The sequence below is a fragment of the Aythya fuligula genome, chromosome 6, assembly GCF_009819795.1.
Source record: "Aythya fuligula isolate bAytFul2 chromosome 6, bAytFul2.pri, whole genome shotgun sequence".
Classification (NCBI taxonomy): Eukaryota; Metazoa; Chordata; class Aves; order Anseriformes; family Anatidae; genus Aythya; species Aythya fuligula.
Window position 1 is genome coordinate 1,521,455 of NC_045564.1, and position 17,156 is coordinate 1,538,610.

Consider the following 17,156-nt stretch of genomic DNA (forward strand, 5'->3'; position numbering starts at 1 on the left):
GTGCTGGGGCTCTGATCCAATAAAGCACTTAAGGGGTTGCCTAATGTTGAGCCTTATCAGTGTCACTGTGATTGCTTCAACAGTTGAAGCATGTGTTGAGTGCTTTTCTTGTTGAGGCCTTCTGTCCTTGATTGCCTATTTGTTAAATTCTTAATTTCCTTTCTTTGTAGTTTAAAAAATAAAGAAGTACAGCTAACGTTATCATGCAGCATCATCTTCTCTGTGAACTAGTGAAGCCCCTAATACAGTTTTGGGAAGAGAGTATGTATCTCAACTTAGAATAATTTATTTTAGCTATTGTTTAGCTTATCTGCTGTCTCTTACGGACCTTTTGTTCCTTAAGAACTGCACTTGAAGCAGGTCTGATTGTTTGTCTTAGTGCTATTTGTAACCATTTTATTCTTTCCCCCTCACCCCTTTCCTTGCCTTATGATGGATTGTCAGCTTTGGGGGGTACCGGCAGACCCCTCGCTGAAACATCAAACTTCCTTTTTATTCCCTTCTCTGTTTGTAACCGTCAGTCTTTACATCAGTATTAGCTACTTATTTCTGGTGCTCCTTTTACTGCTGTCACGTCAGAATGGCAGCTGTGGTTGGACATCCCATAGCGCCTGGAGCAGATGCAGCACCGGTGAGCTCTTTAGACCGTGCTGAAGTGGTTGGTGGCTCTCAGGAGGATGCCAGGAGCGTGGTTTGACGGGCAGGCAGGTGCCCTGGTTCCTCTGTGTTTCTTTCAGCCTTGTGCAGAACATAAACAGGAACTCAAGAGTTTTCCTCTGCTGAGTTGCTCAAGGCTCAGCTGCAGGCGTCGTGTTGGCACTTCTCCCTGCTAAAGTCCAGAAAACGCTGCCTGGGGGGCCCTCATGTTTGTTGCTCATTTTTCCACACCATGCATTGTTTCTTTTTTTTTTTTTTTTTTTTGTCTTCTGATAGTTCACATGAGGATGAATTCTGCTTTGTGCCTGGCTCTGATAATCGGAGAAATTTTAGCTTTATGCCTAAAACTTGGAGAAATTAAGCTTAAATGCAGTTGCATGATGAAAACCTCTCTTTCTCTGAAGACTTGATTCTCATTTTCTTTGACATAATTTTGCATTGATTTTAAAAAGTGAAAGCTGAGATTATTTACAGGTAGATACTGCTTTGGTAGTGGAAAAATTCGTTCTTTTGTTGTTTTTTTGCAGGTCTTTCAGTCCCATTAGTATCCCCCTAAGTTTACAATGCTACATGAAAGCATTTCTGTTTCACGTCCTTTCCTCTCTGGATTATCAAATATCTGTTAGATTTACAATTTAGTATAAAATTATTATCAATATTATCAATATTATCAATAAAGCACTGCATAGCCTAGCTTTTTTGATATAGAAAATTGTTGGTTTTGTGCTGCTAACATTCAACTTCAAGCTGTTCAGCTCTGTTGCAAACCCTGGCTGGGTTGCAAGAAGCTGCTGTAAATTTTTTCACTGACAGGTACAATAGCTATTACAAACGCTACACTGTGCTATGAGAGATCTGTGCGTTAAAATGAACAAGCTAAAAATAAATAAAACCAATTCTATACTTGTACAAGTGTTTGGTTAGTTTTAGCATGTTTTGTGTAGTGGATAGCCTTAGGATAGGTGATAAGAAGCAGTATTTATGAGAGTTTATTAAAGTTATCTCAGTGTGTACTCACGCAGTCCTTAAGAGCTAGTCCTTGGTGAATCGCAGCACAGCAGAGGTCAGCGAGCAAGCAGTGCGCAGCCAGATTGGTCAAGGTGAGGCTGTAGTTCTTGTTGTCATAATGTGGACATACAAGAAAATCCAATTTGTTATTTCAGTTTCTGGGAGGTCACTCATTGGATGTGGAGCTCTTTTGGGAGTTTGGTCCTGTAGAGCATCCACTGCTTCTGATTGTGAAAGAGAAAAGGGAGAGTTGCTTCATATTGTTTTAATTTACCTGCCACATGGGGAGGTGAAGTTCTGAGAGAGATCTTTTCCCTGACCTGTGACAACCAGGGCATCCACGTAATTGGTCTGCAGCATGTCATGTGCATGCCTAACATGTAAGATCAAAATGTACTGCAACAGAATTTGAGGACTGTGTACATCATGTGTATTTGAAAACAAAACAACAAAACAAGACACCAAACATACAAATACAAGAAGCAAACATAGTAATAAACAACAATGGCTCTGTGCCCTGCACTTGATGGAAAACAATTTTCAGCATTCACATGACAAATGACTCTGCCACACTGATTTGTTCACATTTATAGCATACTTTGAAGATGGTCCAAACTAGCTTGCAGCTGATGACCTCTTGGGCATGTTAAAAGAGATATTTTACTTGACAGGCTCAGAGAGATGTTTCAGGGAGAAAGCGTAAATACCAGTAGGATTTTTCTGCTGGTATCACTCACAGTTGTTGAATTTGTTACCGGTTTACAGTATCAAATTATGGTAGGTTGTAATTTAATAAGTTTGATTGGTAAGTCTCTTAGAACTTTATGTATTGGTGGTTAAAAAACATGGCTATAGTGTGATGCATGGTATTAGCCATGCTTGTGATTTGTTTCCTATATTGTCATGTTTATTTTATTTTTATTTTTATTTTATTTTTTTAAAGCCCTATGTTCTGGAGTCATCTGAATAAATCAGTATTTTTTAAATTTTTTTAATAAACACTGTATTTATATCATGTGAAATTAGGAAAGTCAATCTTGAAAATGTGACTCCCTAACCCTGAAAATGACAGAAATCAAATAAGAAATATCTGTGTTTCGGAAATTGTATGCATGATAAGGTATAGTTCTTAGAGGTTTAAGGATGCAGACCTGGTTGTTAATCTTTTCTTTACTTGTGTTTAAAGGTTGATCTATGTGTACAAATCCATTTTGGGCTGTTCTAACCAACCAGACTAGGTGTGCAGTAACCTTTCTGAAATATGTTACTGCAATTTTTAGCGGCAAATCTTTCCAAAAGAGACACAAGGGTTATGTTTTTCCTCATCTACAGATGTGTTCTGGCTTTGCAGGAGGAGCACTGTGATGTGATAGAGATTTGATTTAGATTTGATTTGATTTTATCTACCTGTAGGAAGGATATCAGACTAAATATTTCTTTGCAAGGTGTGGTGGAACCCAGTGATAAGAAAGGTGAGGATTATTGGGAGAAAGTGTGTTAGCAAGACCTTGAATTTTGTTCTTTCGCTAGTTGAGACTGTATTTCTAATGATAAATGGAAATACTGGGAAAAAAAAAAAAAAAAGCATTACTCATTAATAGTAATGCTTAATACTAATGCTTGCAATTATCAGCCATGTTTTCTAACTGGACCATCTGTGGTTTTGCAGGATGCTGAGAAGCGAACTCCTCTTCATGTTGCATCGTTCCTTGGGGATGCAGACATCATTGAGCTTCTCATTTTGTCGGGTAAGTTAGCCTCCCTTACTGTCGTTACTGGGTAAATTAGCTAATTTTAATGCGACAAGAAATAGCCAATAAAGCATGTGGGAGTGAGCTTTGTGTAGTACATCTTGCTGAGTGCCATAGAGATGGTTGCAGTTGTTTACAAACTTACAAAATGTATTTTAATGTGGTGGTACAACTATAAAAGGTGTAGCAACTAAGTGAAATTAACAAACAAAGCAATTAGTTTTTAAAAACTCTGAAAGCATTCAAACTGATAATATTTGTGTATTCAGAAACATGCTGAAGTACGTGTTTGAAATGTGGGCTCAAGTCCTGGAGCACAAGTCAAGAATTTTTGTTAGGCAAAAATGATTATAGAATAATAGTAGAAAGTTCTGAATGAGTTTGAATAAATAGTAAGTGGTATTTACATTAGAAACATGCTTCTAAAAGTCAGGAAGTTGATTTGGAGAACAGAAACTTTGCAGCAGGATGTATCTACACAACAACTTGGAAATCAGTGAGAGAACAGTTATCTTTTCCAACAGATTGATACTAATGGGTAGGTTTTTGAAAGGCATGAATATTTTGTGTGTAGTCCCTGAAGAAAAGAGAAACTTGTCAAAAAGAAGCTTCTCTAAGCAACAATATGTTCTTAGGAGAGACAGGTATGTGTGTGTGTATACATTTGTGTATATATATAATATATATATGCACAGGATATTTTGTATTTGTATATTCTCTTAAGATGCTTTGCTCAAAACCAAAGTATATTAAACGTTATCTCTAACTGCTTAGGTCCTCCCTTAAAAAGCATCCCCTTGTTAGGGTATTGCCAAAAAACTCGGCTTGTATGTTGTCATCTAATGTTTTGGAATGACAAATCATGAACAAAAGTAATCTATTCATATCTCTGTGTGTGGAGTCTGATAGATGTTTGGCTATAGGTGCTCAAAATACCTCTTTTTTATTTATTTTCTTATTTTGTGTGTGTGTGTGTGGCATAAAGACTGAAATACAATCTTAACAGTGCACTAAAAGTCAAGAATACCCCTATTTTAATCTCATGCTGACACTGCTAATTTAATTTGCTCTAGATTTTTTTTTTTCCAGCTTGTTATAGGAATGTAATGCTAACCTACCTTTCCAGGAGCACTGTGAAAAATAATCATAAATATTTCCAAACACTTTCAGTGACACACACGTGCGCATGCACACACACACACAAGTCAAAACAAAATATAAAGGAGATTTCTCTTGATTTCTCTCAAGAAGTACCCTTAATTCATGGTAAACTTGCTTGCATATTTCAAAGGCAATGCTTTCCTAAACTGGGGAACTGTAAGGATAAAGTTTATGTTGGTTTAAGGGTGTTGGATTGAAAAGAACCTTATGGTACACATGTCTAACTCCTTGCAAGCAACCTTACTGTATGATTCTTGCTGTGTGATGCTGTAATTTGTGGTTTTACAAATTATTAGACTGCCTCTTCAAATGACTTGCATATTCTTTTTAGAAAGTTATTTAAGAAATACCAATCCTGTGATTTTTAGATACCACCTAATTTCCTTGAATCCGAGAGTAACTCTGGGTGGAAGGGATTTCTGAAGGTTAGTTGATATAGCTTGTAAAATGAGGTTTGTAGCCCAGAACAAATAGTTCTGTTATCCATGAACTTGAAGAAAACAAGCTTTCTGCAGATTTGTACCCTACATTTTCTGTTGTCCAGCAGGGTAAAAATGCCAACTGAAGCTTTTCCCGTGGTTGAGGTATTCAAAGCCTTTGACTTTCCTAGGTGCTCTGGTGTCTAGCATGGGTTGCACTACTGATTCAGTCTTTTCTCTAAAGTGCTCATGGTACATATAGTAGATTAACACTAGCTGTGTGTATGTCCAAGGGCCTAAGACTGAAAAGACCAAACTTTTTTTCTCGGCAGTAACATCATAGACAATGCAGCTGTATACGTGGCAGTGCCTTGTGCCCGCAGTCCCACTCCATCTGCAGGTTCTGCTGCTTCCTGGTCTTCAGCTTTGCTGCTCACCTTACCTCCTCTCTCTGCCTGTATTGCTTTTCTTTTGTATAGACCTTCTTGTCTCCTTGGTGAAAAATGCAATGGTGCTTAAAGGAGAATGATGGAGGAACAGATATTCTAATGGGTGCATGCAGACAGTACAAATATGTTCTTCTGGATTACCAGCCTAACTTCAAAAGGAGAAGGCAGAAAAAAAAAAAAGGAGAATTCGGTTTACTATACCTGTGTGTTTTCTCTGAACGTTTTTTGGACTGTTTCAAGTGTTCTAATTGTTTAATGAGTATAGTTTGACATCGTGCATCAGATCCTTCCGCTCTAACCCTGACGGCAGCAAAATGATTTAGATGAACATTCTTCTGCTGATGGGTTGTGCTTGGATGTTTTTTCAACGTGTTCGATGCAAACAGATTTTTATTCACTAGGAGATAAGAGTTAATAAACTTAATCTGTGTGTGTGTTCTTGCAGTGTATGTTGTTTGTAACATACTGGTATTCCATTGCTGCCTGCCTTTTTTTCAAGTTTTTCAAGTAGCAGCACAGGCAATAATAGCCACCTAAAGAGAAAAGCGAAGCAGTTCTGCCCATTTCTCCTTTGAATCCCAATAGCATTACACAACATCCTGATGAAGGCAGGGTACATTCTGCATCTTGTTTTCCATTGTGTTCCTAATGAGGAAAAGGGACTTCATCATGTTCTTTTAGCCACTTTGTTCCAGCACCTCTCTGCCAAAATGTTATACACAGGCTGTAGGGTTTCTCTGGTCACAACACAAATGTAGGTGATATATCTTGCCTTTTTATGATTAAGTGAATGGAGAAAAACTCATAATGTGGGCTTTTAATAATTCTATTTTGCGTCAGTGGGGCAGCGCTGGAGTTCAATCTGAAGGAACTGTGTGGGGGTCATTCCCAACTAACTCAGCATGAGTCAAAATTAATCTTGTGTTGTATGTTCTACTTACTGATTGTCCTGTAATATCTGAACTATCATTACTCGTGGTACACAGCAGTACTTGCATCCAAGAGAAGGTTTGGAGGTTTGGAGGAGCAGGTTTGTGAATTATTATAAACACCTTGTTGTTACTGGAATCTGGCAGTGAACTAGGCTCCGAAGAGAACAGCAGCATCTCCCCTTTGTTTCACCTCTTCATTTGGAAAACAGTGTTTCATAAAAGATTAATCTGTTCATAAAATTAAGTTACATAAGAAGAAAAGCTTTGTTGTTGGACAAAAAATAAGAAGGTGTTTTCATGGAGGGGAAGCACAAAAATGCTTGCTGTAAGGCTCAAACAATAATATTCGCAGCCTGAGTAGAAGCTGAGAGAGCTAGCAACCCATTGCATTTTGTATAGGGCTCAGGAGAGAAATTAAATGAAACATGCACATCTAAGATTTGTGGCCCATGAACCAGTGGCAGCGCAAATAAATGTGGTGTCTAATGAATAAAGCTTCTACCCAGGTGTTTGGACTCATACCAGAAATGGCTTTCTAGCCACTGAAATGGAATCTGTTTGGAATTGATACAGAAGACGCAGTGCCAGGTCCCTCAACTAGTATAAATCATCCCAGCCCATTAAATGTCAGGGTTAGGTGGGTTTACATCAGCTCAAAGGTCTGATCCATAGCCATGTGGTTCAAACTGGAGACATGTGCTGTGAGGTTTTTCTAGGCTATATGAAAGCTGGCTACATGGAGCTTTGAGATCTTTCACTTCCTCCCTGTCAAGAAGGAGAAGGAGCAGAGTAACTGCCTCACGTACATGAAGCTCCTTATGATGACACATTCACGGATGTGTCAGAACTGTTCGGATAAATCCAAGCTCCATTATCATGCGTGCCTGTACCTCTCCCCCTCTTGGGCTTTGAGCTGGTGCTGAGGGCATAATGTTTGAGCTCAGTTCCCTACCACTTGTTCCCCCCCTCCCACACGAACTTGTGATCTGGGCAATGTTATCATGCCTCACTTTGTCAAGAGGCTCTGAGCTTCTTGGCAAGATGTTTATGCACTAGGGATGTGCATGCAATGTTGACAGCCATCTCCTATAAATTGCATGGTAGATGAGGAGAAGGACAAACCCCAGCATGCTTTGGAAAGGTTCCTGGTAAGCCCTGGCATGCAGATTTGGAAGCGAGACTGTCACACACGTGGCAGGTTCTGGGCCATCCTTAGTACATAGGCAGCAGGGGGAAGGCACTGCCTGATTTGAACTTGCATTCAGGGCTTTTTCTTTTATGGCAGGCTAAAGAGTGAGAGAGTTGGAATGGCAGATTCCAAGTGACTTCGACTTAGCTCTGAGGAGATCTTGTCAAACCTCCTGTTTCTGTCACATAGGTGTTCCCCGGCTTTTAGGTTCACTTGCTGACATCTAGCTCTACTGTTTTGAGTCCCAATTTCATCTACTCTGTTACATATATTTGTGTGTGTGTGTGTTGATTTTTGGCTTATATTGTATATCTCTCTGCATGTGGTGGTGGGTCATTCCTTTTATTTTCATGTGCCTGTTGCTGTGTTTCATAGCAGGGGCTGGAAAGGTGCACATTATTGATGTTTCTAATAGGATAGGGAACAGTCTTCTTTATCTGTTGATCCTTCCTAATTTCAAAGATTTAGACAGCAGAATCTAGATTTATTGGAGACCTGTGGGTTTGGCAAATGTGCTGTATGGAGAATTATAACAGCAAGGATAAAGAGATGTTAACTTCCTTCCTGAAAGCCAACATCAGGTTGTTTATTTCTGATCTCAAAAGAACAGGGGCAATTTCAGATTTATTTCCTCTTTTGGCAGAAAAATTTGAGAGTGAAAGATCTCGAAGATTACAGCACAGCCATATTAAAGAAGAGTGGATTACAGAAAGTTTCCTCTCTGTTGATTTTATCTGTGATGTTGTGCGTTAGCACATCTACTTCAGCTTCACAGAACGACTCCAGCAGCCAGGCCTTCCTGTCAGGCCCAGGCCCTACGGGCAGAGGTCTGGGGCTAGGGCTGGGAAAAGTTTCTTATCTGGGCAATGTTTTAAGAGGGGATTTTGTGAGGTCTGTGGCTACTTGGAAGGTGTTAAGGGAAAACTTTAAAGGAGCTTGTCTTCCCAAGGAGGACTGGTACTGTGAAGGCCACCATACTCACTGGTTTCAGTGTTACCAGCTGTAGGCCTCTCACGTGTATAAAAGGGTATTAATTATCCTAACATTTTAGGCTGCTGTAGGAGTGCATTGAAACATGTTAAAGTGCATGATCCAGGGTAAAGAATTTCTGGGTGACACTGAGGAAGTGTTATGGGATAGACTTGAAAATTTAAGGTTTTGATTCTTGGACACAGGTGATTTTAGGTACGTTAACAATCCAAGCCCTGAGTTTTCAGAGTTGGGTTTCTGTGTTGCTCAGGGCTTTCAAAGAGCTGTCCCCCAGGGTGTTGCAGGGCATTCAAGTCTGTGAAGTGTAGAGGACACCTTTGAAAATGTGAGCATTGCTCCCTGGTGGGTGCCTCCTGTTCTCTCCTTTAAAATGGCAGGTATTTTCAGGCCCCGAAGGTGTGCCTTGGTGCTGGTGAAGCTCTTTGATCATCCTTCAGCTGTTGCCTGCAAGATGCCGCTGGAAAACTAAAAGCTGAATGTTGGTGAAGCAAATAGGCAGTAAAGAGGGAAATATTTTGAAGCATCTCTTCAGAAAATGTGTGCCTTGGTACACAGGGAACAGTGGCTTCTGTAATAGGCAGCAGCTGAATTGTGCAGCTCTTTAAAAACATAAATCACAAATTTATTCAGCTGTCACGTTGAATTAGGTATGTAAGAGCAATTTTACTTTGTCATATAAAGAGCCCCAAACCACAAAGAGGTAAGGGAATACAGAAAACTGCTGAAGAAGAAAAGGCTGATAACACGCTGTGGATTATTTTATTTATACTGGTAGTGTTTTGCTTTTGTTGTTTTCCTTAGCTCTGTTCTTGGCAGCTACCTTCTTCAGCTTCTTGAAGGGTGAGTGGATCAGTGAAAGGCATGAATAACTTCTGAAGGAGACACTTCCCTAGGTTTTCTAATCATCTTTGTATTCTCTTATGCTCCTGGAGTTGGTGAATACTGAGGAATGACGTGACTTTGGTCACACTTTGCTACTCTGTGCATAAGCCTTTCTGATTTCCTACCACGTGCTTGTGGGATTTGGTGAATGTCCAGAAATAAGCCAAAAGAAAACTAAAGAAAACTTAGTTAAGAAAACAAGGATTAAAAAAAAAAAAGGCAAGACAAATGCAAAATAAATTTGTAAATGTAAAAAAGAGGCATTTAGTGGCAATCATTAGGAATTCATCCAGGCATTTTGTATCCCTAAAATCCCTATAGGATCACATCAGTGTAACATAAGGTACCTTGGAGTCATCCTGGGTGGAGGGGGCGGTTGCCTTATGCAAATCTGGAGGCGTCTCAGGTAGCTTAGCCTCAGAGTGAGTACCAATATATTTCAATCATAATGGCCTTCTCAAGTAGGTAAAAGGAGGTAGCAACTTCCTTGCTTTATATATAGATTAAGTAGAAAACACATTGAAACTATTGCCGTCTGTACTACGGGGTGCTTCTCTAGAGGGCAGGTTATGCCACTGGGTACAAAGTTCTGAGGTGAGGTGTTGCCTCTGATTGTTGCAATAGCTATGAAAGTGGCTTTCTTTTTCTTGGACCCAAAAAATGATATCCCAGCTTGTGGTAATCTGAAAGAACTTGTTTCTTCTCTGATTATCTAGCACAATTCCCAATAACCACGGTGATTCAGAGGTGAGTACCTTAATATTCCTGAGAAACAGCTTTCAGAAAGAGCTTCTGATCCAGAGTGTGATTTATTAATTAAAAGATTTTATATGCACTTAAGTTGTGGTGCACAATGGAGCTTAAGAATCCCTTTGTTCATAAAGTTCAAAGGCATGTCCAGGCTACGTCCATAATGTTTGTGCTTCTTTAAATTTTTTTTTCATGTGCCAGGCTTCTCAAACTAGCACTGCTGGCTGTAGGCCTAAGAGGTACAATGTTTTCAGGTTAAGCCCTTTTAAAATTCAAGAGTTTCTCCAGCTCCTTCCACTAGATGTCCTGTTTTGGGGTATCACTTCAGTGGATAGTTTAATATTTCTTTCAAACAAATCTGTCTCATTACAGAAATGTACAGGGTCCATTTCTTTTTTGTAGTCACCCAACACTGCAGTAGTTGTTAAATGTTCTTCCTTTATGCATTATTCTGGCAAGCTACCCTGAAACCATCCTCTTGCGCAGCTGTCTTTTGCCAGAGTGCCCATTAGCACTGAACAGTGGATGAGGCAAATGGGGAGTGCCCTTCATCTCCCTTCTGGTGCCTGCTGAGGAGCACCTGCAGGTGCAGAGGTGGGGAGGGAGGCACTTGTTTCCCCTGCAGCTGGCACGCTTCCCCATCGTGTTTTCTTGGTCACATCAAGATCTGCTCAACAGGGAAGCAGCATTTTAACAGACATCCTGTATCTGTTAATCCTATAAATACACACCCATAGGCGCACAAGTACATGCGTACATACATAAGTCCCTACTACAAATCCTGCTTCTGCTGGACGAGGCTGCTCCTGCTAATACTGAGATTCGATAAGTTCCCTTCTTTCTGAATTGTGCGCCTGTGCCTGTCCGCCCAGGAGATGGAACTGCATTTCTAAGGGTAACGAAGTGCCAGAAGAGTCAGCAGAGCCACGCGGAGAGCCGTAAATCCGCTTCGGCTGCTGTTACTAGGAAACCAGTTGGGCAATGCTCTTTGTGTCGCACCCAAGGCATGGATGTAACCTCTGCTTGTTTACTTGCAGGCGCTCGCGTTAATGCCAAGGACAACATGTGGCTGACTCCTCTCCACCGAGCAGTTGCTTCACGGAGTGAAGTGAGTAAGATTTGAGTACTCTGCTTTTGCACATAAACTCTCGTTTTGGAAAAAAAGCAAATAATTGAAAGCCACAGTAGGCAGCACAGTGACAAACGGGGAGAACATTTGTTGTGTGGAGGGCCTTCAGCATTGCAGGCAGAGTCCAGCTTTTACCAGTTAATTATAGTTGCTTTTGAGCCTTTGATTTTCCCCCTGTGGGATGCTTTACGTTACTGTAGCAAGTTGTCCTGAGCAACCATCAGCTGGACTGAGTGACCCTGGCTGAAGTGGAGTGGAGTCACTGTGGTCTTCAGGGTCATCATCATCAAGTGGTAAAATAAGGAGGAATAAACCCATACGGATGTGTTCATGCTGTGTACATGTATGTGCCAGGAGGGGAGTGGATGTGTGTTTGTGTGATCCTACATGTATTACTGCACAGTTCATTTTGGTTAATTGCATTTCAAGGCATCCGTTAGCTTTTCTGTTAATTCACTCGATTCATGCATAAAGGAGGTATGCCCATATTTTTGTACTTGACAGCTAGAAATCTTCTGGCATCACGTTGTGCTTTCTCCATTGCTATTTCAAGAAGCAGCAACAGTAACTAACTGGAATGCAGCTCAGGCATGACTGTGTTTTCAACTGTACCACTATTTTGGCTGTCCACTTGGGACCTTCTTCTATACTTCTGTCCTCTTAATACCTCGTTAACAGCAAGCCCAACTGCAGGCTGATTTGGCTGCTGGGGGCAAGGGGAGGGGATGTAGGAGAGACAGAGGGTGGCTGTTTTCCAGAGACTGATGGACTTGAATCACCTCTGTAACAGTCCCAGTGCCTGCCAAGCCTGGAGGCAGGAATCCTGGGCTCGCTTCTCAACTCAGGCATTGTTTGGCTACTGGCTGAGCTTCCCAGCTGCTGGCAGCTACCGAAACCCGCTGAAAGGAATATCTGATAGGATATGAATGCTGTAATGAGACAAAATACAAAAAGCCATGTTGGAAAACAAAGGTCAGACTTCAGCCTTAAAAAACAACTACACTCTTTCTGATTCGGGAATTGCAGTATTCGGTTCCTTTTTTTGGATGTGTCAGAGTACATGATTTTTATTTTTAATCACAGTTCTAACTGAAAATGCACGTCTTCTTATGGGTTTGTCTTTTACTCTTTGGCTGCTGACAGCCAGGTTTAAGATGAGAAGCTCTTCTCTTGTGCTGGCAGTTCTGGTACCCCAGTGAGGCAGCAGGGAAAGGTGTGTGGTGTGAAAGAGTTAAGAGATTTCACTCCGATAACATGGGTTAGCTGTAAAGACTGAAAACAGAGGCTTACGCTATAGCTGCGGACTGGATGCACGTATAGAAATTATGCTAAGAAAAAGGTCTAGCTCATGCTCTCAAAACCAATAAAATTTAAATTTCCCCATAAAGATTTTAATACTCTCTTTGTTAGTCTGATAGAGCAGCAGATCTGCAGATGTAAGCAAAAATGCATACACACTTAAAAAAAAAAATAAATATGTAACTATTATTAGCTTTGATTTTCAGTCCTTATTGGTTAGTTTTAAAAATTCTCCCTTAACTTTTTCCTTCCTTCATTAATAGTCAAATTGCATGATTTTTCCTGATGACTTCATTTCACAGCTGGATATATCCCCAGTGAATTATATTTAAATGACTTTGAAAATAGTGGGCCTGTAGCTTAAAAAAAGAAAATCCTGTTGTGACGTGAACAATTCTTGGTGTTTGAAGAGATGCAAACTGAGCTAACTGAACAAATCTGTTAGGTGACAGTTCATGGAGTGGCTGTAGAAAACGTAGAAATTGATTGAGAACAATTGAGAACAAAAAACTAAAACTCCTAGTAATGGGATGTATTGTTGATACAGACTGCAGGCACTCTCTGCGGCCTTTCTAGATACAAAAGTGCTTTTTAAATGTACACATGATGTATTTGTTATTTATTAATAAAATGTTGGCTGGACTTACCAGAAAACTTTTCAGTTTATGGAAAAAGAATAAGGTAGTATGTAGGGCTACAGCTCTGCCACTGCCCAGCTGTGAGCTGTAATTAGCAGGCGAGGCTACTTGAATGCTATTGTGTCCCTGAGGTTCCTTTGTATTTTGTTGGTTTGTGGGGGGAAAAAAAAGAAGAGAAGAAGCAATGTAATTTAGAGAGAGACTTTTTAAATCTGGCTTGCTTAATGGAAGTTCCATGAGTGGGAGCAGAAAAGAGCTGATGGTAAATTCTCAAGTGAGACAGGCCCTCAAGAGAGAAGAATACGTTTTCTCACTGGGAAATATTCACTTTTAACCAACAAAATTAACCTTAAAAGATGTTGTTTGGTCTCAGGCTGACAGAATGGATGTTGCAGTGAAGACCCTTGGCCTGTGCTCAGCCCTTGGGGAGGGAAGGAATGCTAATGGCAACCGGGGACACACACCAGTGTCAACCCTTGCCTGTGATTCTCATGTTTTTGCAAAGCTAAAATTTTGTTTTTAGACATATATATTTTTTTCATTTTTCCTGTTTATAAATAAAATGTAGAGCAATTTGCTGTGATTTCATTGTCCAAAATGACATGCTCTTCATTTTGTAAATAACGTGTGAGAGGGTGCTCAGATAAGTCCATTCATTTCTTAAGGTACAATAGCACAGTTAGGACAACTGAGGTATTGAAGGTTAATCAACCAAACAAGTTGGGCTGTCTGCATAGGCAGCTTTGTATATCATAAAATCTAATTTGGGAATTTTGATTGCAAGCACACTGCTCTGCATGACAGCAAAGGTGATGCACAGTCTGACATTTGAATGAGCCGTACCGTTTCAGTAACCTGAGAGGTCGTTTAGGTGAATGTTGTTCTCTTTCCCTCCTCCTGGCCATGCCTGGGATGCGTAAGTAAAATGCATACATAACAGCCCTGAGCTGTCAAGAATATGTGCTCTGTATTTATTCAAACTGCTTGTTTATAGCTCTTAAGTGCTCCCGTTGCAGGAAGCAGTGCAAGTACTGATTAAGCACTCAGCCGATGTCAATGCTCGGGACAAGAACTGGCAGACCCCGTTGCACGTGGCTGCTGCAAACAAGGCAGTGAAGTGCGCAGAAGTCATCATTCCCATGCTGAGCAGCGTCAACGTCTCCGACCGAGGTGGGCGGACAGCATTGCACCATGCAGCTCTGAATGGCCACATTGAGGTGAGTTGGTTAATAGCAAAATTGATCTTTGATTACTTATTCATTTTTTCCTCTTTCAAATGTTTGTCCACTATGGCTGGGTCTGGACTGAGTCTCATATCCCTGACACCTGTGATTGCTGTCATTCAGCTGCTTCCCAAACTGTGTGCCAAGTTACCTATCTACAGAAGTAAGAGTGGCAGGAAAGCATGTCTGCAGAGCTGGCATGCAAGTGAACTGTGCATGCAAACTTGAGGAGCTGGCTGTGCCACCAGCCCTGGCAATTCAAGTGTGTCCTGGGCTATTTTGTGCTTAACTGCTTGAGAAAATAAGAGAAGAATGGAAAGAAGGAAAAACTGCTAGATTCATTTCATACTGAAGAAAAGTTCAGCTGTGTGGATCCAGTCTGATTTTCTAATTAGTCTTCTAGAAAATGTGCTTTTTTTTTTTTTTTTTTTTTGAGATCATCCGTGCTGCTTCTCCTTACCTTATGCAAGTAAACCCTCCTTCTATTTATTATTACAGTTTCTATACAAAAAACACATAGTTTTGTAAATAATGACTCTTCATAAATGGTTTTGATAGTCTTTAAATCTGTGTGGAAGGATTCTTTCCGCACCTGAAGTTCATCTAGAATAAAATGTCTTCAACTGGAACAGTAGAAATCCGTCAACAAAAGTTGATCAGTTGACACTGTAATTAAAAGAAGGAAAGGGAAAAGTAGTTCCTGTAAAATAATGATAGTGTTTGGCCTTTAAACTACTGCTTTGGCCTTTTTCCAACTATTAATGGAAAAAGATAGTAATGCTTGAATCTAACAGTCATAATATAAAGTTCCTGATATTTTGAGTAGAGTATATCAGAAATTATAATCGAAATTATGCTGTTATTAGATGATCTCTGTACTGATGGAAAAGCACTGTACAAGAGAAAAGCAAGTATGCAGCTCTGTAATTTATGATTTCAGAATGTTTTGCTGGAGAAGAAACTAGTTGAATGACATTCGGTTTTCTTTTTTTTTTTTTTTAACCTGATTTTTTTTTATTTCTAAACATTGGATGATTGATAATAGGGAAAAAAGCTTTTCACTTCTTAGCCATACTGCCTAGAATTTCAGTATCTCATACAAAACAGCTTGATTTTATGATCCCAACTTTATCACTAGAATGCTTTGTTATAAGCTATTGAGTGTCTGATCCACAGGGTTTGTTTACTTGCTCTCATTACTACTAGATGGTGAACTTGCTGTTAGCCAAGGGGGCAAACATCAATGCTTTCGATAAAAAGGACAGAAGAGCTCTTCACTGGGCAGCGTATATGGGTAAGGCTCAGGTTGTTGTTTCTTGTTCTAATTTCCTGTTGACAAACTGTCAGCGTGTTTTACAATGGACAAGACACAGACCTGTCTGTGGAAGGTGGGAGATGTATTCACCCTGTTCAGAGAGTGGGTTGACTGATTTAAATACACAGTGCTCACTTAGTTGTGGTTTTTGTTCTTTTAATGACTGGAAAACTAATTCAGTAAAGTGAACTTTGACCCATCTGACGAAGGGGAATGTGGGTTGCATGCATTTCTTGACCAGGTCTGGAGCTATAATTAAGAATATTATGGAAGTGTTTTTTTTTTTTTTTTTTCTTTGTAAAACTCTGGGAACAGTGTGAAACATCAGTGAAAGGGCCAGTGCATTGGCAAAAAAGAAGTAATTTGTGGATAGTGAGGCTGGTATACCTGTTAAAACTCTTTTTCATTTTTTTGAAGGTCACCTGGAAGTTGTTGCCTTACTGATTAATCATGGTGCAGAGGTGACTTGTAAAGACAAGAAGGGTTACACCCCACTTCATGCAGCTGCATCCAATGGGCAGATTAATGTTGTGAAACACCTCCTTAACCTGGGGGTAGAGGTATGTGGTAATGTGCTCCTTATGACTTCCATATTTGGAGATACCCTTTTCCTCTTTCTTATAGATGCTGCTGCATCAGCAAAATTTCTAAAGAAAATTGTTCCTGTTTTTTGGACCATGAAAAGCACCTGGTGCTATGTATAGTTTATTGGTGTAGGAACCAGAAAACATTCTGGAAGATAAAACGTGTGGTATGGACAGTAAACTCCAGGCTACCTTGCTGAAGGAAAAAAAAAAATAATCAGGAAGTATATGTTGTTCCTGTAGAGAAAGATGGAGTAATTAAGTCTCCCTTGGCTTGGCATTCCCTTTGATATGATGAAGTTGTTCACAACACATACATGGAGTACTTTCCAAAACAGCAGTTTAGGCTGTGTAAGTTTAGGATATGCATTTCCTGTCTAGCTGATGGAGGGAAGGAAAAAGATCACTTTCATTCCAGAAAAGGTCTTTATTTCAGGGCACAGACTTCTCTTAGTCTAATATTGCCAACTCAGTGGTCTAAAGCAACAGTGAAATGACCAGAAGAGTCTGTGCTGGTTGATTAAAGATAACAAATAAAGACATTGCATTTATCAGCTTTATAGCCAGCTGACTTGACCTACCAAAAAGGTGTCAGAACTCTGTTTTTACAGGCTGTTGACTGTGAAGTTGAAGGGGAATAGGTGTTTCTGTTATCAGCAATACCATGCAAATAATTACCTTCAACTTCCATATTTTTTGTCACTGGAGATATGAGCTTTGAGATGCCTGTATTTTGTGGAAGGGTATTCACAGCATCCATGAGTCTTTTGTGCAACCTGT

The 17,156-nt window shown here is 40.1% G+C and overlaps 1 protein-coding gene across 6 annotated transcripts in view; it reads left to right on the forward strand.

Moving 5' to 3' along the window:
- Positions 1-17,156, forward strand: part of ANKRD44 (ankyrin repeat domain 44) — a 142,392-nt gene that overhangs the window by 70,260 nt on the left and 54,976 nt on the right. For all 6 annotated transcript variants that reach the window (XM_032190292.1, XM_032190293.1, XM_032190295.1 and 3 more), the window contains exons 3-7: positions 3,335-3,413; positions 11,226-11,296; positions 14,271-14,471; positions 15,684-15,771; positions 16,210-16,352. In XM_032190292.1, coding sequence (XP_032046183.1) covers positions 3,335-3,413; positions 11,226-11,296; positions 14,271-14,471; positions 15,684-15,771; positions 16,210-16,352 — 582 coding nt within the window. The remainder of the gene's footprint in view (positions 1-3,334; positions 3,414-11,225; positions 11,297-14,270; positions 14,472-15,683; positions 15,772-16,209; positions 16,353-17,156) is intronic.